The following is a 20,391-nucleotide window of genomic DNA, read 5'->3' as shown; positions in this document are numbered from 1 at the left end:
TTCAACTTACCGGCTATAACCACTAGATATAGCTATATTCGCACCCCTTACCTCGTAGTATTTAACCGCTTTAAACGCCTATCTATATAGGTTACAAGCAATACAAGGTATTATAAAGAGGGCCTTCTTTACACTCTTCTAGCAAGCCTAGACACTAGCACTAACACCTTATAATATTGAGTCTGCTTTTAAGAAGACTAGTATCTATCTATTCAATCCGGAAGTAGTCCTATCTAAGCTGCTATTACCGAAGCTATATAGCGACTATTTAAACCTACTATTAAGGCCTTCTATAGGTTCTAGGCCTTCTACGAGTAGCTTACTTACTATACAAGACTAGCGGAAGATAAGTGCGTTAATCCGTAGGGAGGTAAAGCATAAGGATACTAATAAGGTCCTTAGCCTACGTAGCAAAGTTAGTACCTTAGTAGCTAAGAATTTATTGCTTCTTACTTAAGTTAATAGTCTTAAACAGGCCCTATATAATAAGTAGAAGCGCCGCAAACGAGGTAAGAAGTTGTTTAAACAAGTAAGGGCAGAAGACGGCTCTGCTTCTATATTCTATAGCCCTTCTAAGCTACTAAGAGCTAAGGAAATATAGTAAGAGAGGGAATAATAGAAGGAGGCGGAGGCGGCTCGTAAATAAGACGAGAAGGTGTAGAAGGCACTTAAGAAGCAATACACACTTAGTATTAAACAGCTAAAGGCTATATAGCGACAACTAGAGGCTAAAGAAAAGAAGGTAAGGCTTGCTAAGGAAGCCTATAAGAAGGAGATAAAGAAGGTAAATAAACAGGCCGCTAGACAGCTAAATACTAACCTATAGGAAGTTATTAAGAAGGCAAAGAACCCCCTCCGGCGTATTGTCTTCGAGCAACCGCCTAAGTAAGACGTTGTAGTGTCTCTAAGCAAGAAAGCTAGTAGTTCGGCTTCTAGTAAGCCTATACGTATTATGCGGCTTCTAGTACGATATAGGACATAATCTCTATATTAGATTGAAGAGCGCTTTCAGCGCTTTCATATGCACTAATAATCTCTACAATCCGACTATTATTAAGTGAATGCGACCGTGTTGAATATATATAGTGAAACCGTGCGCTGCTGTGCGGCAGGCGGGAGTGTGCGGCAGGTGGGGAAGACTTCTACCCTTGCTAGTCCACGTTCGCGTGGTAGCATCGCGCGATAACCCCGCAAAGCAAAAGGCAAAAAGCGTGCTTCCAAGGATTTCGGGCAAAGAACCAGACGAGGTTGCCGAACCTCTAGTTCTTGCAGCAGATCGTCCTGTCACTTTGATTTACGGGAAGAACAGAGTCTGAACTAACGAAGTCGAGAACTCTGGAACATCTGTGTATCCGCAGCTCAGGCCTCCAATGCTCAAGCGAGCATGCTGTATTTCCCCTGGTAACCTGATTGATGAAGTAACTTCTGGTGGTATGTGCTTTCCGGCAGAAGCCAGGCATCCTCCCTTTGATATCGGTAGTTGACCACGTCCACAACTGTCGTCTTGGAGCTCCCGGATGCAACCCGTGGACGCATCCATACCCATGTGTTCGACAAAGTTTGGGGTATCGTTATTGCATCTGACGATGAGTCCTGCGCTCACATGGACCTCTCAAAGGCGTGGGGTGGTCCGAAGCTGTCGACCAATATCTTTCAAACTGCCACGAGCCTTGTCAATCCACTCGTCTCCGTGTCGCCGGTGGACCTCTGCCTTCATTGGTGATGCCAGAAAGAGCGTCCGACACCAGATTGCGTAGATCTCGCTGACCTGCTTCGGTCTCGAAATCGCTTCGAGCGGCCAATTCTTCGATACGTCTTCGAAACTCTGGATCTGGTTCTTCGCCTGCCTCTGATGGCATCATGGTGCCGACGTTGAGCTCCAGACCTTGAGGCAATGGGGGTGGAGGGTGAACGCCATTTTGCTCACCATTCGTGACTGCTTCGTTTTGTTCACTGGTGACTGCACTTCCTGACCCTGCTAGTATTTGCCTGAGATATGCAGCGACCATAGGCTGCTCGTCTTCATCGTCTAATTTCTCAGCAGCGGTTTGTCCCTCATTGTTGCGATGGTTAATGTCTGTGCCGAGAGCAAGCAGTTGCTGTGTGATTTGGACCGCTGCTTCTCCATCTACGCTGAATAGAGCCGTTTCCCCATCTTCGTCCTTGATATTCGGATCGACTTTGAAATCCTTCACCAATGCCTGCAGAAGGTCTGAATGGCCATAGGAAGCTGCAGCATGGACGAGAGAATATCCGTGGCCGTCCTGTCTATGAGCCAATGTCGGGTGCGCTTGCAACTTTTCGAGAACGACATTCGGTCTTTCTGGCACCAGGTTCAGTAAGATATCAATGCTCGGGGTTTGTGCCATGGTGTCAAGTTTGGAGGGTTGGTCTATGCAATAGAACTACGCAAATTGCAAAGCCTTGCCAAGGTCATGATTCGCTAACGTAATGCGTGGTCTTGGCATGAAACGAAGACTTGAAGAAGCAAATTTTTGGAGCTGAGCAAAGCACAGCGCTTGATAAACATGTTGGGCCACCTCGGCCTGGAATAGGTCATACACTTGATCATACTGCACTTATCTTCAGGTCTTCCGCCTGCTGGTATTCACATTCCCAAATGCCCGGACAACAGTGCCAGTGCCACTCACCTCCGTCAACGCCTTGCTAGAAAAAGCGTATCCAAATATCGCAATAGTTCTTGCGCCGACCAAATGCAGACCACGCCGTGCAAACACATAAGACCTGCTTGAGCTTAGGCAGATAGCAGTTGAATTAAGTCGGCCACATCCTCCAATCAGTGTCCATCGTTATAGCCTTTGTCCAAGAATCTGTGGCAAAGTCAGAAACATTTCAGTGTATCAATGTGGGTCGAACACTTACACATATTCCTCATAAGTCATACCACGCCACACCTTTTCTGTTGTGCCATCAGGTAGCTTATTTTCTACGTATGGGTTGGGCGCAGGAGTGATGTCCGACCAGACCTTAAAGAGTTCTCTGAAGTAGCAGGTTTGTGCGGCGGGTGTGAAGTATCTGTCTCTGAACTTGGCTGCGGCGTTGTCTGCAATTCTCTTTGCTTTCGAAGGGTTCGCGAGGAGGTCATCCATGGTTGACGGAAGGTCGCTCCAGTCTTTTTCGCATCTAACGTAATTCTGATTCGGCCCCTCAGCTTCCAGGAGATGGTACAGATGTGTTGTGTATCTCAAGGGGTGTATAATGATTGTGGAATGACAGCTGAGCAGGTATTTCAAGCGGCCTGACCATGTTGTTCCCTCTGTATGCACCGCAAATTTGTACTTGCAATGGTCCGGCATGTTGATCCTCCATTTCGTGGCTTCCTCGTCATGTACGTCTTCTGCAACCTTGTGGACATCAGACCAGCTCTTTCCGTCACTCTGCTCGATCAGCTTGACCCGAATTTCGGGGTTGAACTCTGTTGTGCCTCGCCAAATAAGCTTAGGCGTTTTCCAATTGTAGTCATCGTAGAAGTCGATAGCTTGTCGCTGAAAGTCACCGTATGCGCCGGCAACGCGTGGGTAAGCCCAGAAGTTGAAGTCCGGTATCAACCACACCTGCTTCATCGCTTCATCGTGCACGTCCCGATTGAAGTTCCATACCGTGTTGTTCGGATGCTCATTCGTGAGCTCGATCTTATCGTTGATCTTAATGCTAAACTCGATATTTGGGATCGGTTCTCGCGCGCCTATGATCGCACGCTGGATGTTATGCAGCGTAGCATGTGATCTCTCTTTCCAATGTAAGAAATGATTGAGCCCACGAGACTCGATTATGTAGAGCTTTCCCTCCCATATCAGTGCTCTTAGACCGCCATCATTGCTCCATTTCAAACCCCAATTCTCTTCAGTCAACTTCCCGGCTGGGCCTAATCGATCCCGCCAATATGCTTGCGATCGGTAAATCTCGCTGTAGAGATCTGGGAATGCCTGGTGACATTGCTGGGAGGTCAAAGAATGGTTGTTGCGATCGCGGTCCGCGACCCACTGCCAGTCGCCCTTGACCGGGCCGCTGTGAGCACCTTCCGACCATGACGATTGTGAGGAATATGTCTCGGAAGGTGTCGGGCTCCACTCGTGGGAATAGACATAAAAGAAGGCGAACAAGGCCACAGCGGCGACCACCAGGGTGATCCTACGCGATTTCGGTGCCCAAGCCATCTCTCGACAGTGAAACTTCGAATCCATGATTATCGCATAGCCATTGTGGAGGAATATTGAAGTGTGCAAAGTCGGCCCAAGAATGGCCCACGGTCGTGGAGTGGATCGGAGAGAAAGTGGAATAGGAGGTCAACCATGGATTCGCCGAGCATGAGCAATGTAGGGCTGAGCTTCCACGCGCTTCTTGGCGACGCGACCCAATCGACAGCTGTAAATGGAACTGCGCATTTGCTTGGCGAGCATCCAGCCAACTAACGTCAAGTTGAGTTGAAAAGGAGGTATGGAGCGACGAGATGATGCAGCCTTCCAGGAACAATCGTTCCGACTTTCATAGCACTATAAATGACTGCCCCTCAAGCAAACACCTTCTATGCAATGTAACTAACGCTCGCATTCGACTGCTCAGTGGGTATCATTTGAATTCCGATCCAACATTGGATATCGCTGTCCGAAAACAGCAAGCTTCCACCAAATAAAAGCTCCTTTTCCATGCCGCGATCTGAAGGACCATCGACGATCTATATTTCACCTTCGAAGCTTTCTCAAAAGCTTCATATTGCCATTCGAACAATACCCCGCAAGGACAGACTCGGTGACCAACAAAAGCCTCGCCGATGGTCGAACTCGACGCATGTATCACTCCTGGAAGCATTGCGGGCAAGGCTGATTGAGACGCATTGGCCTTTTCTCATGACTTGGACCAGTCCACCTCAATAACACTGACATCTCTTTCATCATTCTCCTTCTTGACATAGAATTGCCTGACAGTGCCTTCAGAAGTCATGACGGAGTGTTTGAACTTCCACTGAATCTTGTCTCTCCCGAGCTCCAGTGCTGGTCGGGTGTGTCCCATGCTGTGGTGGAACTCTAGCTGCGGCGGTGGGCGGTTGACGTTGACATCTTCTGTCATTGTGAGCTCTACAAGATTGAGATCTGGCAAGCCCTTGGGATACTCAGATATGCTGTATCCGTTCGTGAGGACAGTATTATTGCCGAACAGATAGCGTTGTAAGAAAGAGTCCGGACCAGCAACGTCTGATACGACATGAGCCATGGCAACCGGATAGAAGTGCCAGCTCTTCCAATGATGCACAGTCAAGATGGGCGAAAAGCCTGCCTCATACCAGCCAGAGAGATCGCCCCACAGATCCATCTGGTTAAGGCCGCGTAGTTCGGTCAGATGTACCGTTGGCGAGGTCACCTCCATAATACAATCTCTCCATAGGATATCGCCGAAGAACTGGTCAAGGGGAGTACACTCCACGGCATTCTCAGCCAAAGTGCGCATAAGAGGTGGTGAAACGAAGAAGCCAGCACCGCCCCAGGCTTTGAAACCTTCCTTTGCAATGCGGGTATGGCCTTCAGTCAAAGCTCCGATGTACCAATTTTTGTTTGAATCGAAAGGCTGCAACGCATCCAACATACGTGGCAGTGAGAGGAAGAAGGTATCGTCGTCGATGATACCAAACCATCGAGTCGACTCTCGACGATGCTTGTCAAGTGCAGTAGCCAGTCCAAAATTCTTTAGACCTTCGCTGTCATGCTCAAAGTTATGCTGATACCCTTCAAAGATGAGTTCTATTTGAAGCGTCTCGGCTTGACTCCTCACGCGTCGCAGGTCCGCTTCGATCTTGCTGAGATCTGGGTGGTCCACGAGCAAGACGAGAAGCGGCGATCCAGTATTGGACAGCCATCTCGAGAATGTTGGCAAGCTCTGCTCGATTCGCTTTAGTGAAGTCGCCACGCCTAGCATCAAAGCCTCGGTGCTGCTGGATAGTTGAGAGGAGAAGTCTGGCACATCGATCTCGACAGCCGTCTGACAGGGCGGCAATATGCTTCGGGAATCGGGCTGAGGCTTGAAATCATCGTCCAGGCTGATGTCGACGGGTCTGGCGCCAGCAAATATCGGGTCTTGAATTTCCACAAGTGATTCCCTCTTCAGGCCATTTCTCTCTCTGGCGCTAATGCAGTGCCTCTGATAAGAAAACTTCGGCGGCACTTGGAGCTGTTTCAGGAGTTCGATGTCCAGGGTGATGTTCGAGGCCTGCAATGGTGCCGATATTTGCTGCCACCTGGCAGTGCCCAATGGTCGATGTATTCCGGAGGGTATGAAAACAAAATAGAAGAAAACCAAGACGAGTGTTGCTGCCGCTATCACCTGCATCCTAGGCGGCGAACGCGCAGCGCATGCCGCAGGAATTTGCATGACGCACAGCGGCTGCTGGACATTTGCAGCCTGACAAGCGTCAAGCCACGAATGGTGTGGTTTCCAAAGAGAAAGAGGGAATAAGCGACGAGCGCTTCATGTACGACTGAAACGCCAGTCTCTACTGACAATGGTGGTACAGCATTGCTGCGGACTCTAGGAAGTAGTAAGGAGGTGAGACCATGATCACGGGACAAGAACAGGACAGGGCAAGATTTGACCAATGGCGATGCTCCACTAGTGCCGCCCGCTCGAACCCTTCGCGACGGCTTTGCCATTATTGTCGACGGAAAGGCACATGGTATGGTTTGTTGAAGGTTCCTAATAAAGTACAGCGTCTGAACACCTCGGAAGGCTATCAATTTCTCCCCAAATTCTGACTAGCAGGGGTTTCTGCCAATTGAAGTCGACAGTTGCCTGGTCAAGCTTAAGGCCTTTAGCCCTCCGACGTGTTCAGACGCTGTACATGTACCACGCAGCCTAGAAACACTTCTGGCCACTGCGTGGAGCAGAACGAAGGCCCTGAAGCTTGAAACCCGGAAGCATGATGATTAATAAGGCGCTGACATTGAGGCGCTGCACTACGCTGCAAGGCGTCCTCTCACATACAAGTACTTTGATTGGTATTACTGTGTCCTCACGTCGTCCAGCCATAGATTCTCGTGATCCTGCCAGCGTGCGACCAAGATTGGTATTACTGTGTCATCAACCACAGATTCTCGTGATCCTGCCAGCGTGCGACCAAGATTGGTATTACTGTGTCATCAACCACAGATTCTCGTGATCCTGCCAGCGGCCAAGATGCGCATGAGTTTGGCGTAATGTGCAAGATCGCAGCGGATATCCTACAAGCAGACAGCGTCTGTGTCTGCCAGTGCCATGCCATCAAATCGGGGTCCGCGATGGCGATGGCGATGGCGCAATTGGACATCAAAGCAAGTACTGTACCACGCAGGAACGCCCCGTCTCTATAGGCTGCTTTGACTGCTGTCATTGTTCACGCCACCTGCTAGTCTCAGGGACATCTCCAATTCTCCAGAGCCTCGGTTGCCCAGTATGCCGCCATGCATTGTCATGATTGTCTATGATAATGATGACAAGTAGCGATCTTTGCGTGGCTAGAATATAGACAGTGGCACATTTTTACTACATACAGTAGTCTCCTTTCGGTCCCTCGGCATAGCATCGCAAGGCTCACGTTTTTGCTTTATCACGCAATTTGTCGCATCGACAGTGGTCACCACGGCATTATTGTCAGGTCGCATTGCTAATCAGCTTTTCTAAGCACTCGCCTCTTTCTGCGCAAGCACTTTATTTATTTACAACTCGCCAGGTCCGCTCATCTTCCACCCCCATTTTCTGAGTTCTCCAGATTGCCCCGCCTGCTTCAGCGCCCTCGAACATCCTTGCGACCTCTCAGCGAGACACTGTCGCCAGCCAGGGGGAAAGGAAAAATGACGGTGCCGGAACTCAACGAGCATGCTCCTATCGACACACCTCCACGCGCGCCCTCTCCAGTGCACAAGTTTGGCACCCTCGCCGTCCACGCTGGCTCACCACACGATCCAGTGACAGGAGCTGTCATTGAGCCAATTTCTCTCAGCACCACCTTTGCCCAGCGCTCGGTAAGATCAGCACAACAGCCCGGATTTCCTTGGACGCTTACTGACTGCTGCCATTCCATGTGTAGGTTGGTGTTCCTGTCGGCGACCATGAGTACACCCGATCCTCGAACCCGAATCGATGGAATTTTGAAAACTCAATAGCAGCACTCGAAAAGGCAAAGTACGCCCTAGCCTTTGCATCCGGGTCGGCAACAACAGCAATCATTCTGCAGAGTTTAGCGGCTGGTAGCCACGTCGTCTCGATTTCAGACGTCTATGGAGGCACACACAGATACTTCACGAAGGTTGCGTCAGCACACGGCGTGCGTGTGACCTTCACGCCCAGCATCGAGCTAGATATCGAAGAGCTGATCACACCGGAGACGAAATTGATCTGGATTGAGACACCATCCAACCCGACTCTGTCGCTGACGGACATTCGACTCGTCACCGATGTCGCGCACAAGAGCGGAATCATGGTCGTGGTGGACAACACATTCATGTCGCCCTACGTGCAGAATCCGCTTGATCATGGCGCAGACATCGTGGTCCACAGTGTAACCAAATACATCAACGGTCATTCAGACGTGCTGATGGGAGTCGCGGCGTATAATTCAGATTCGTTGCACGAACGACTAAAATTCTTGCAGAACGCCATTGGTGCTGTGCCCAGCCCATTTGACTGCTGGCTCGCTCATCGTGGAGCTAAGACCTTACATTTGCGAGCAAGAGAGGCCAGCAAGAATGCACAAGCTGTTGCGGAAGCGCTCGAGGCTAGTCCGCATGTTATTGCCGTAAACTACCCCGGACTCAGTTCCCACCGACAACGCAAGATTGCTATCAAACAGCACCGGAATGGCATGGGCGGAGGAATGCTTTCATTCAGAATCAAGGGTGGCAAGACAGCAGCTGATCGGTTCTGCGAGGCCACAAAGATCTTCACACTCGCTGAGTCTCTCGGGGGCATCGAAAGCTTGTGCGAAGTACCAGCCAGCATGACTCACATGGGCATTCCAAAGGAGAGTCGCGAGGCCGCTGGTGTCTTTGATGATCTGGTTAGGATATCATGCGGTGTCGAGGATCAGGACGATCTGGTTGCGGACGTTCGACAAGCGCTTGAAAAAGTGGTTGTCGCCGCGAAAGTCACCAATGGCGCCGTCAATGGTCATTCGTGAGGTACGACTGAGGTGGATGTGTGCATTTTGATAGAGCTCTTCTGGTTCAGCGAGGGTTTAGATTCCCTTGAAACTGCAATCAAAACTTGAGATACCCACAATTACAATCAATGAATCGGCAGCTGTCATTTTCAAGCTCGCTCTGTTTCATGTGACGGTCCCAGAAATTCGCCTGTGCTCAAGTCTGCCGCGGACGCTGCTCCTGCGCGATGAACCCGCAAACGTGACGACTTCACGCACTCGCCCACGCACATCCACCAAACCGGACAGCGTGCTTGCTGCGATTCCTCCACTATCACTATCACACATGACCGACACCAGCGATTCGGATCTCAGCGATCCGCCGAGCGAGCACGAAGAGTACGACGATACACTTAGCACTCCTGGCCCTTCATCGCGACCCAGCGTAGACATTACCCATCCCGAAACATCAGAGCCTCCAGCCAAGAGGCGTAAAACTGCACAATCGTCACTCGCAACACATTCCGAGAACCTCGCACCGGCATCGCACCCCAACGAGGAAGACGACAATGTCTCGTTGTCTGAGGACGGGTATAGTGAAGGCGAAGGTCCGCCAGAAGAGGACGAATACAGCCTGCGAGATCAAGCCCAGACACAGTGTCTGTGGCGAGACTGCGAATTCGGTTCGGCACGGAACAATGATGAGCTGGTGGACCACGTGCAGGGCACACATTGCGCAACAGGAGGACCGAAGAAGACCAAGTACGTGTGTGAATGGGGCGAATGCCAAAAGAAGACCAGCAATCATCCTTCCGGGTACGCGCTCAAAGCACATATGCGCAGTCATACCAAGGAGAAACCATATTATTGCTCTCTTCCAGAGTGCGATAAAGCGTTCACGCGCTCTGACGCGCTTGCGAAACACATGCGTACTGTCCATGAGCCTGAGGCTGCGCGTGGAGCAGAACAAGTGCTACCAGTGACAGCCAAAGGCAAGGGCGGGAAAGGCAAACTCACCAACGGTAGCGCTAAGTCTGCCTCCTCCACCACGCAAGATCCCGGCCCTACCCATGACGAGGATGGCAATGAAGTGGACCCCTCGCCGGTGAACGATAACATAACATACATTCCAGCACATCATCCCATCACTGGTCAACCCGGATTCATGATCCACTACCCTCCCGACATACATTTCACAGCGTGGGAGTCAGCGATATCTGCCGATCAGCTCATGCGACTGCTAAGGCGACAGGTCCACTGGGCGCAAAAGCACGGCGAAGAGCTTAAGCAGGAAGTCGAGGAACTAGAGCGTCAGAAACGCGAAGAATGGCAATTGAAGGAGATCCTGCTGGACGGCGTCATGGAGGCGGAGCTTGCGGATGCCGAGAGAGAGGGTCTACTTCGAGACGTGAACGAGAATGTGCGGCGGGCGATGGAGAACGACGCTCAACCGGGCAAGGCATTGAGCTGGACCCATGGAGAGCCCAAATGGCGTCGGAAGCAAATGCAATTCCAGCAAGCAGATTCACGAGCAGGAAGGACGCCAACTCCGCCCGCAATGGGCTTTGATGGCGACAAGGACCCATATGATAATTACTTGGACGCGCAGATGGCAGAGTACGAGGAGCGGGTTCGTATGCGATCCATGCAGAACACTCCCGCCAAAGCGAAGGAGCAGCCTACTCCGGTCTGAGCAGGAGCGACTAAGCCTAATCGACTCAATGTATACCTTACACTTACGTGTCTGCCCTGGAGTCATCTTCTCCGCGCGTTGCTTGTGTGCCCGAACTACAAGCACTTCTGGCTATTCAGCGTCATTATCGCGTGATGCTTTGGAATGAGACTCCGCCTGATAGCCGCGCGACGCAAGCTGAACTTATTGTGAACTATCTAGCCTGCTACCTCGTCTTCGAGGAGATGGACTTGCGTTTGCTCTCCTTCTTCTTCTCTCTCGAGCTCTGGGAAGCTCATTAGCGAATTTTGACAAGACTAGTGGTGACATCTCTTATGCAGTACTCACCTCGGAGTTTGTGAAGGGAAAATTGGAAGTCCTTTTATCCGCTCCTGTGGTCTTTGACGTTCGAGCTTTTTCCCCTCCAAAGACACACACCCAGATTCCAAAGCAGAATAACGTGCTGCTCGCGACCAACCCACTTCCAAAGCCAAAGCTGAAGCCATATGTGACTTGCGTATAAAGATAGAATGCTGAGAGCGCGTGGTAAATGGTGGTGACTATCGCTGTGGGATAGCTATACGGGTTCTCTACGTCGGTCTCGGTTATTTGAGATGTCACCGGTAGCAGACCGCTCAAAACGAGGTTGAGGAGGGATAGGGCAAGGAGGGCTAAGGATAGAGCTCGTCCGAAATATGTCTCGATGTCGGTCGTGGTGTGCGCTTCGCTCGTGAGCATACCAACGATCATTCGTGGCGAGAGGAGCAGGGGGATCGCTTGAATGCCAAGGTAGGCCGAGGTGCCAGCGGTGTAGGTAGCGAAGACCTAGAGAAAGATTGTCAAAGCCAAAGCTTTATTGGATGCGGGAATCATATTGCTTACGTCCATGGTCCTCGATGGCTTCGAGGGAGAGTCAGCCCAATGAACCTGCTTCTTGATTTTGATAAAGGGAATGTGCATGAACCTAGGGAGTGCTTTGAGTGTTCAGTTTTGTGGGAAAGATTCTTACGTCATGCTCGTGCGGCTCAAATCTATGTATGTACGTGCCTCGGTGAATAGGGGTTTGCAGTATTCAACATGGATATCTCGGTACAATCAAGAAACAGAATTGTAGACGCAATCAGCCTTATTACCTTTTCCAAGGAAGATCTCCATGCGCTGGGTGTTGATCGCGATTACCACATAGAAGCAATGTCAAGAACTGTTGCTATTTATTCTGTGCCTCGGATCGGCTCAACATTTCCCCGAGCCCCCCCCCCCCCCCCCGCTCCAGCTTTCATCAACATCAACAGGAAAAAAGCACACTCGTTCACTATTCACTTGATGTAACTGATGTATTCAGAAGAGGGCTAATCTACAGGAAGCCTAAAGATGAAGTGCGCAGTTTCAGCCTCAGGCATTATGCACGTAATACTACATACTATACACTTCAAGTCACCCCCTTATCGCGTATATATAGCTAAACAAACAAACTAGCGAAGCAAACAAAGGGGTATTAGGTATAGAAACAACTAGACTACTTTTAGGCTATTGTAACAGAGCAATTAAACAAATACAAGCAGTTAAACTAGACAATAAACCTATATCTTCTATCTATTTAGTATTTAGTAGCAGGCTAAGCGGCGCTCTTAATAGCAGCCTTACAATCCACTAAGTTTAACTATTTAACAAAGCGGCCGTGCTTAATCTTATTAAGCGGCTTAGTAAAGCTATCGGCTATCTAATTATATATGCTAACCTATTAAACGATAATAGTACTATTAGCAATCTTCTCTTAAATGTAGTAGATACGAGCATCTATATGCTTTATACGGCTATTAACAGTAGACTTAGTAATAGCGATAGCGGACTAATTGTCCTCGTATAGCGTAATAGGCTTAGTAGTGCCCTTATAACTAATCTCTTATAGTAACCGAGCTAAAGCAACGGCCTCCTTAGCGCTAGTTATTAACTAAACATACTTAGCCTCTATAGACGACAGAGTAACTAAGGTTTGGCGGCCTAACTTGTATAGCAGTAGTCTACTAGCGAGCGTGAAATAGAAGCCTCCTATAGAGCGACGAGTAACCGGATTATTAGCCTAGGAAGCGTTATAGTATCTAGCAAAGTTAAGCTTATTGTTCTATATACCTCGGAAATACAGACTACGGCTTAGAGTGCTAACTAGGTACTTAATAAGCCAAAGAAGCGCGGCATAGTATTCCTTAGTTAGGTTAGAAATATATCGTAATAATAGGCCTATAGTATAGCAAGCATTAGGTCGAGTAATTATTGCTAGCTATAGTGCCTTACCTATACCTTCCTAATACTAAGTCTTAAAGGCAGCGCTAGCAGTATAGCCCTTAGGTGCACGCTAAATCGATGTCTTAACGTATCGAGGCGCTATTAGCGTAGCCGGTACTATACGGCCCTGTATCCTATACTTCTTACTAAGCCTATTTAAATAGGCATCTTAAACGACGTAAATGCCAAAATAGTACGCTAATTGCGGTTACGAATAATCCGCATACCGAGATAGTAGTATAGGTCGCCTAGTTCTTGCATATTAAAACGGTCCTTTAGTAACTAAGTAACGGCTTCTAGTGCTAATAGGCTATAGGCGATAATAATTATATTATCGACATAGATAACGATAATCGAGCCGCTAACGTGCTTAAATACACAGACGTCGGACATTATTAGAATAAAGTCTAGGCTCTTTAAGTACTTCCGAAGCTCTTTATACTATAGCATTAGTAACTGCTTTAGACTATATAGGGCCTTTAGCAGCAGGCAAACTATGCCCTTACTACTACGGTCTTTAAAGCTATATAGCTGCTCGACGTAGATCTTATACTTATCCCCGATAAGCGCGTTAAGGAAGGCAGTTAGAATGTCGTACTACTTAGCCTCTAGGTCGTAGTGTGCAATTAGACTAAATAAGGCTCGAAGCGTACAAGGCTTAGCAATAGCCGCATAGGTCTTATTATAATCCTGTCCTTCGATCTGTATAAAGCTACGGACGACCTAACGAGCCTTAAACCGGCTAACCTTGCTATTAGCGTTACGCTTAATAGTAAACACCTATCGGCTACGAACAACCTTGCGACCTTCTAGCACCTCTAACCGAGATATATGCACCTATATATAGTTGTCGATTAGTAACTTATATTTAGCCTTATAGGCCTCCTTCTATTATAGCTAGTATAGCGACTAAGTCGCTTCCTTATAACTCTTCGGAATAGGGATAGTTTCCTTAGGCTTATTAGGCTGTTTAGCAATGTAGCAGGAAGCTATAAAGCCCTTTATATAGGCTATCGGTATATTAGCTATTATACGTCGAGTCGACCGCTTAATACTACAATTAGCTAGATAGCTACGCAACAGGTTACGAGCTAACTTGTTGCTGCGGGTTATACGGGTAGAACGAGCGCCTATCGTGTTAGGTCGCTTAAACTCTAGCAACTAGCTAGGCTTACCCTTCTTCGTATTTAGATTAAAGGGCGGAGCTTGATCTTCCTTAGCTAATTAGAAGCTATCTTTATTACTCGAAGCTAGTAGTTAAACGTCTAGAAGGTCGTCCTCGATTAGCAACGGATTAGCGACCTTATCGGCTATTTCCTATACAGGTCCTTATACAGGCTATTCTTCTTGCTAAGCTAGAAGCCGCTAGACTATACTAGTAGCCTTAGTAGGCGACGGAGCCTCGTTACTTATAGAATTGAACAAAGCCGGTATAATAGACTTAAGGGTAACAAACTCGTTCTTAGACAAGTCGTTAGTGTTAGTATATAGCTTTATGCTATCTAGAAGCAGGAGGTCACCCCCTAACTTAACAAACTCGACGTCCTTAGAAGCGATAACTTTATGTTAATTAGGTAGGTAAATCATGTATTTTCCGGAGTCTATAGAGCCTTTAGCATAGCTAACTAGCTTGCTAACTAGGCCTCTACTATCTATCTTCTTTCTACGAGCTATACTGTAATCGTATGTAATAGTAGTATAGCTATAGGCTCGAAGGTGCTAAAGGCGTAGCTGCTTTTGAGACTAATTAAGCTCCCTAGCTATAATAGTATAGGGGCTAAGACCTTCTAGGGTTCTAGGTATAATATTAAGGACCTATATAGCGGAGGCAATAGTATACGGCTACAGAGACTTTAGAAGGTTAGCCTGTAGCATTATCTTTCTCGCAGTCGTATATACGATGTAATTGCTAACCTTAGCAAGGCTATTCTAAGTAGAAGAATAAGGAGCTATAACCTATAGTACAATGCCCTAATTACGAGCCTAGCTTAATAGCTGATTTCCGCCGTATTTACCCCCTCTATCGAGGCGGTAGATTGGGATCGAATAGCTAGTCTGTATACGGATATATATACGATAGTCCTAAATAGCTACTATAGCCCCTAACTTAAGCGTGCTAGCATATTCGTGTCGATAGCCTAACTTAGCGTATATAAACAGTGTGAAATAGCGCTCCTATAATAGACTAGGGTTAGTAATAGTAACTATATCTATATAGACAATGTAATAGATCGTAGATAGTCGTACGCGTAGTAGCCGATTGTATTCCTTATACGACATAGCTATACGACAGGCAATGCAGTTACGGAAGTCGTTCTTGTTACTAGTGCTAGTAATAACAATCTAACCCTTAGCTTCTATTCGTAACAGCTTGCGGTAATAGATATAGCTATATCGTAGATGCTACTCTTCTATCGTACCTATTAGCACCCCCTTCTTCGACAGAAGCGCAACAACTTAGCTATCCGGTCCGGAGGTTAGTATATACAGATAGGGGAGACCATTCTTCCGATATGTCTAAGCAATAGTAACCTTAGAGCCGTTAACAATAGTAAACAGTACTCGCTTATTATTTCGATAGAAACAGCCCTTATCGGCAAGCTTCTTAGTAGACAGAAGGTTAGCTACTAGACCTAGAACATACAGTGTATTAGACAGCTTTATGCTGCTTATACTACGCTTATTAACAACCTTAGTCTAAGCTATACTAACTATCGTAGCGTGCTTCGTATTGCTACTAAACCGGACAGGAATGTAACAGCCTTTATATTTAATAAGCAATAAAGGGTCGTTAACTATGTGTATACTAGTACCTAAGTCGACAACCTAATTAGTAGTACGAGTGCTAGCAGTAAGAGCCGTAGAAACCTAGTCGCTAATAGTAACTATAGTACTTGCAGTAAAGGCGTAGTTATTATTTGGGTCTAATAACACCCCCGGGATAGCATTAGCTATATACAGCCCCTAAGCACTATTCTAACTAGATAGCGGCTGCTGCTATTGCTAAGCAGTTAGTCTACGCTGCTGCTATTGCTACTGCACCCCCTTCTTCTTAGCCTTCTACTATTTACGACGTAGTCGGTCTTCTTCCTTTAGATAAGGGTATTTAGTATAGCAGCGGTCGGAAGGGTGCGATCTCTAATAATAGGCGCACTTCTTACGGTTAGACTAGTAACTATTCTAATTCTAGTTGCTTCTACCGCGGCCTCGACTATTATTACTATTTCTGCGGCTACTACGACTGCTACGGTTCGAGTTACCTCGACCGTTGTTATTGTTGCTATTACTACCTTACTATTGTAGTTAGCGTTAAAGACCGAAGAAGCTACTATATTAGGCCTAGTTTAGTTAAGCTATATTCTTATTAAGCAACGCGCTAATAATGTTATTAAGGGTACTGTTATTAATAGTGTATTCTAAGGCGCGCATCTGCTTACGTCGCATCTGTGCGAAAGCCTCGTAGAACGGTGCGATTTGCATAATAAATATATAGACAGCCTAGTATTAACTAATAGCTAATTTAGTGTCCTTTAAGGCACCGAGCTTCTTCTTATATTTATTATAGAACTTCTTAATATCCTTGCTATTATACCGAAGGGTAATATATTCCTAGTAGAGCATAAATTTAGTAGACCTACCTTTACTAGTATATTTCTTCTTAAGGAAGTCCTATACTTCCTAGGATATAGATAGACTAAGTAGTAATTGTTGAATATTACTAACACAATTGGTAAAGATCTAGGTACGTGCTATTTAATCTTTAGAGTCCTATTTATCTTAGCGGTCTTTAAACTCTTTAGAAGTCTTACTAGATGCCTTAGTAAGAGGTCGCTAGCGGGTGCCTTATATATAGCGCTAGACCGACATACCTTTAAGGGCGCCTTTAGCGGCGTAGGCCTATGCTAGATAATTCTCCTTATTCTTTAGCTTAGGAATATTGCTTATATAAGCGCTAGACGTTATAGGGGGAGCTATTGCGGACAGCGACGGCGATATAGAAACTATAGACTTTATCTTAAAAGGCGGCCGATAGGCGCGCCTATGTTCTAGTATAGCGGACAGCTAACACTAATGTTAGAAACCGGTGTAGCGGACAGCCAACACTGACAGTGGCCGACTCGAGTCTAGTATCTACTAGAATACTCGAGAGTAGCGAGGGTAGCGGCGACGATAATAGTATCGGCGTAATTTTCGGTAACGAGCGCTGTCTACGTAGCTGTCGGAGTGACTATTAGAATACGTGTGGAATGCGTTAGAAACGCAGGGGGCTCATAACCACTTGATGTAACTAATGTATTCAGAAGAGGGCTAATCTACAGGAAGCCCAAAGATGAAGTGCGCAGTTTCAGCCTCAGGCATCATGCACGTGATACCACACACCACACACTTCAAGTTATTCTGCCTCCAGATATCCCTTCTCACGATCGCATGCAATATGACAAGCATTGAGGGACGGAACTGCATTTAGATTGATCTAATCGGCCCGGACTGGGCGGTTAAAGCAGGCGCTTAGCACTGCTACACAAGCAACGCTCCATTGGCACAGCGCTCTCTGTGCTGCATCGACCTCAGACTTGATCCATAACTATCATCAATTTGCTTCTCTATTTCCACTCTTCGCACGTCTCAGGTTGCACACGGAATAGTAACAGTTAATTGCGCAAGCGACGACGAGCCCTCGATGGAGTCCAATGAGACAGTGGCTTACAACATGTCTGGCCCTAGCCACTTTGAATTGATCGATACATCTTCGACCTCTGTCTTCGCACTTGTCTCTTTGCCATACTGCCTTCCGACCGTTTCCATTGTTCTTACGCGTGTTCTTTCCTTGCTTACGATTTTCCTTGGGTGCGCTTTTGTATTTCGTTCTGCGTGGTTTCGTCTGGCACGAATAATTTGACAGGCTGCTAGACGCAACGCCGCTTTTTCACTCTCATTACCGGAGAATTTCTTGCAATTGGCATCAGACATGCACAACATCAGCAGCAAGCAGACGTCCACAAGGCCCAAGCGAAGCGCCAGACCTTTTGGAAAGCTCAGGATCGACACTCAAGTCACTTCGAATGGACCACTCCTGTCCGAAGCTCGCATGCCAGAACTCAGCTTCGTCAGCTTCGAAGAGTCAAAGGCGAGGAAAAATGCTAAGACCGAGAAACGGAGTCTCAGGCAGCGACTGGAAGGTCTGACACCGATCTCGACCGGGCCGAGACAAGCAGTCCCGCAGGTCAAGGACTCTAATGGATCTGTCCGCAGTCGCAAGGGCGCCATTGTACTTTCTACGCAACCAGAACAGCAAGCTCTTGTGCCTCCAATTGGCAACCGCATCAGAGGGCTGCGACCAAAGCCATTGGTTCTCAATCAGGACGTCTCGCCATCAGACCGTGCCATACCGATCGGTATATCTGTGTCGCCATCGACCATTTCAAACAACAACACACCACAATCAAGTATTTCGTGGGAACATTCGCCAGCTCAAGAAGTCCGAGACACTGATAAAAGCCATGATGCCTACAACACTCGAGGCATCACCACACCCATGATCGTCATCACACCGGCCAAGGATCGCTTTTCACCGCAAGAGGAAATACAGATAAACAATACTAGGCCGGCCTCGAGTGTATACTCAAGATACACAAATTGTTATCCGAAACCTAGCACCACAGCTACGCCCCCGGTACCACCATTGCCTCTATTTGCTAGTGACCGCAACTTGCAATCTCGCTTCTCGGATTTCACACGAAACTCTGCCACCACGAGTATACCCGAAGAAGACACTACACCATCGACTGTAGCGCAAAATGATTCTGATATCCAATCCAAAAGATCCACGGCTGGTTTGCCAACACCAAGACGCAGCAGAGGAGTAAGTACCTGGAAGAGCGTCATTCCCAACTGTCTGAGATATTTGCTGACGGGCTTTGCACTTGCTTGTTAGTGGTGGAACATTATCACATCTCCATTCTCAGCTAAATCGAACGGCAATGGAACTTTCTTCTGGCGCTCCCCGTCAACAACCGAGCACGATGTCGAAACAGAACCCGTCCTGCAACACGCCGCTGATATGGCCCATGTCGACAGCCATAGTGGATTGATCTTTCTCAATCGTGCTCCCAACGATGACGCACTGCGATCTGCTCCTGCTGAGTGTTCTTCACATGTTGCCGAAGCTGGGATGCTCGGCAGCAGACATCTGCCAACGCGGTCGGCAACTGCACCTGGCGCTCTGGATGCGAATGCGCCCAAATTAAACATCTACGCCATCCCAAAAACCGGAGAGGCGGCGTCATACTACGATTTGAATCGTAATTTTCCCAGCGTGGACCTTTCTAACGATCGTAATATTTCAGGAGATCTTCAAGGCTGGAGTCCTTCTCAGAGCGTCTTCCACAGTCCCACATTGAGTCCATCCAGAATGACCCATACTCCAACTGTGATGGAGGCCGCGCTGGAAGCAGAGGAGGCCTTTGAGATAGAGCAACGAAAATCACCAAAGGCTCCCACAACACATCCGTCGAGAGCTGTAATGTTCTCCACGCCAACAGCAGAAGAACTGAAAACACCGCCAAGTGTAACGAAGTCCCAAGATCGCAGAGAACACCAGACTACAATGGACTCTGTTCTGTCGCCTCTGTCGGCAACTCCAAAGATTCAGGATGCCCGCGTCGCTCAGTTTGTCGCGCTGCGGAGGAAGATGGACAGTGAGCCAGCTCCAGGCGAGCGCAATCTTGGGCTTGCGGCAGCGACCATGGCACACTCTGACGAGGAGAAACAGCCTGAGAAGCCGGAATCAAGGCCAGCTCACGTCAGACAGGGTTCCCGTGGTCTTGGAATCACGTCTGAACAAGAGCTATTCCCACCTCCAGTGCATCTCAGTGAAAAGCCCAGGCTTGGTACCGACAGATTTGGCCAGCTTACAATCCGAAGCCGCGAGGATGAGATTCCAGCTCGGCCCTGGTATCGACGCTTCTTCTGGTTGCTTGCTACAGGTTTTGGCATCGCGCTGCTTATCCTTGTGGTCGTACTCGTTATCTTCGTTCCGCAGAAGCATAGCGACATGTCAGTACAAGCCACTTGGCTGAACCTCACTGCATTTCCAGCGATAGCTGTTGGCATCAGCACAGTCATCGAGGCTAAGAAAACTCGGTCGACTGACTCGTGTGTCTCGCCCTCGACTTTGTGGAGTTGTGCGGCTCCCGGACTGTCCAGTGATAGCATTCCGGAGTTCAGATTGGAGATCAGATTTCGCAAGGGTATACTGCCTCAGAATGAGACGGAGCTGGCAACAAATCCGGTGAAAAGATGGCAGGATGAC

General features: G+C 48.0%; 6 protein-coding genes across 6 annotated transcripts; 1 reads left to right on the top strand and 5 right to left on the bottom strand.

The window, feature by feature from the left end:
• Positions 1-1,673: 1,673 nt before the first annotated feature.
• MYCFIDRAFT_27897 (uncharacterized protein) lies at positions 1,674-2,369 on the bottom strand (the record flags this gene model as incomplete). Its single annotated transcript, XM_007921649.1, has 1 exon — positions 1,674-2,369. One exon carries the CDS (start codon positions 2,367-2,369, stop codon positions 1,674-1,676), a length of 696 nt encoding a protein of 231 aa, XP_007919840.1.
• A 603-nt stretch (positions 2,370-2,972) lies between these two features.
• Positions 2,973-4,010, bottom strand: MYCFIDRAFT_21609 (uncharacterized protein; the record flags this gene model as incomplete). Its single annotated transcript, XM_007921479.1, has 1 exon — positions 2,973-4,010. A coding segment is annotated over one exon (1,038 nt), but the record flags the coding sequence as incomplete, so codon positions are not given.
• Positions 4,011-4,479: 469 nt separating this feature from the next.
• On the bottom strand, positions 4,480-6,499 carry MYCFIDRAFT_209733 (glycosyltransferase family 31 protein). Its single transcript, XM_007923139.1, has one exon. It carries the CDS (start codon positions 6,382-6,384, stop codon positions 4,867-4,869), a length of 1,518 nt encoding a protein of 505 aa, XP_007921330.1. The 5' UTR covers positions 6,385-6,499; the 3' UTR covers positions 4,480-4,866.
• A 1,334-nt stretch (positions 6,500-7,833) lies between these two features.
• MYCFIDRAFT_48382 (uncharacterized protein) lies at positions 7,834-9,296 on the top strand. Its single transcript, XM_007921844.1, has 2 exons — positions 7,834-8,009; positions 8,075-9,296. The coding sequence occupies exons 1-2, from the start codon at positions 7,839-7,841 to the stop codon at positions 9,161-9,163; spliced, it is 1,260 nt and encodes a 419-aa protein (XP_007920035.1). The 5' UTR covers positions 7,834-7,838; the 3' UTR covers positions 9,164-9,296.
• Positions 9,297-10,743: 1,447 nt separating this feature from the next.
• On the bottom strand, positions 10,744-11,733 carry MYCFIDRAFT_48380 (uncharacterized protein). Its single transcript, XM_007921843.1, has 3 exons — positions 11,679-11,733; positions 11,145-11,621; positions 10,744-11,082 (listed from the first exon to the last, which is right to left on the bottom strand). The coding sequence occupies exons 1-3, from the start codon at positions 11,682-11,684 to the stop codon at positions 11,023-11,025; spliced, it is 543 nt and encodes a 180-aa protein (XP_007920034.1). The 5' UTR covers positions 11,685-11,733; the 3' UTR covers positions 10,744-11,022.
• Positions 11,734-17,331: 5,598 nt separating this feature from the next.
• MYCFIDRAFT_205932 (uncharacterized protein) lies at positions 17,332-18,658 on the bottom strand (the record flags this gene model as incomplete). Its single annotated transcript, XM_007923138.1, has 8 exons — positions 17,998-18,658; positions 17,916-17,961; positions 17,835-17,868; positions 17,752-17,800; positions 17,694-17,704; positions 17,569-17,664; positions 17,397-17,537; positions 17,332-17,367 (listed from the first exon to the last, which is right to left on the bottom strand). The coding sequence occupies exons 1-8, from the start codon at positions 18,041-18,043 to the stop codon at positions 17,332-17,334; spliced, it is 459 nt and encodes a 152-aa protein (XP_007921329.1). The 5' UTR covers positions 18,044-18,658.
• Between the last annotated feature and the right edge of the window lie 1,733 nt (positions 18,659-20,391).

This window comes from Pseudocercospora fijiensis (genome assembly GCF_000340215.1).
Source record: "Pseudocercospora fijiensis CIRAD86 unplaced genomic scaffold MYCFIscaffold_1, whole genome shotgun sequence".
Lineage (NCBI taxonomy): Eukaryota > Fungi > Ascomycota > Dothideomycetes > Mycosphaerellales > Mycosphaerellaceae > Pseudocercospora > Pseudocercospora fijiensis.
Note: the sequence above shows the minus strand (reverse complement) of the source record. Positions and strands in the feature narration are given on the sequence as shown.

What these genes read in the sequence shown, in the direction of transcription:
- MYCFIDRAFT_209733 (XM_007923139.1), bottom strand. Translation starts at nt 6,384, where the DNA reads ATGCAAATTCCTGCGGCATGCGCTGCGCGTTCGCCGCCTAGGATGCAG.
- MYCFIDRAFT_48382 (XM_007921844.1), top strand. Translation starts at nt 7,839, where the DNA reads ATGACGGTGCCGGAACTCAACGAGCATGCTCCTATCGACACACCTCCA. An exon ending in CCACCTTTGCCCAGCGCTCG is followed by an intron (nt 8,010 to 8,074) that starts GTAAGATCAGCA and finishes TTCCATGTGTAG; the next exon opens with GTTGGTGTTCCTGTCGGCGA.
- MYCFIDRAFT_48380 (XM_007921843.1), bottom strand. An exon ending in TTCCCTTCACAAACTCCGAG is followed by an intron (nt 11,083 to 11,144) that starts GTGAGTACTGCA and finishes TGAGCTTCCCAG; the next exon opens with AGCTCGAGAGAGAAGAAGAA.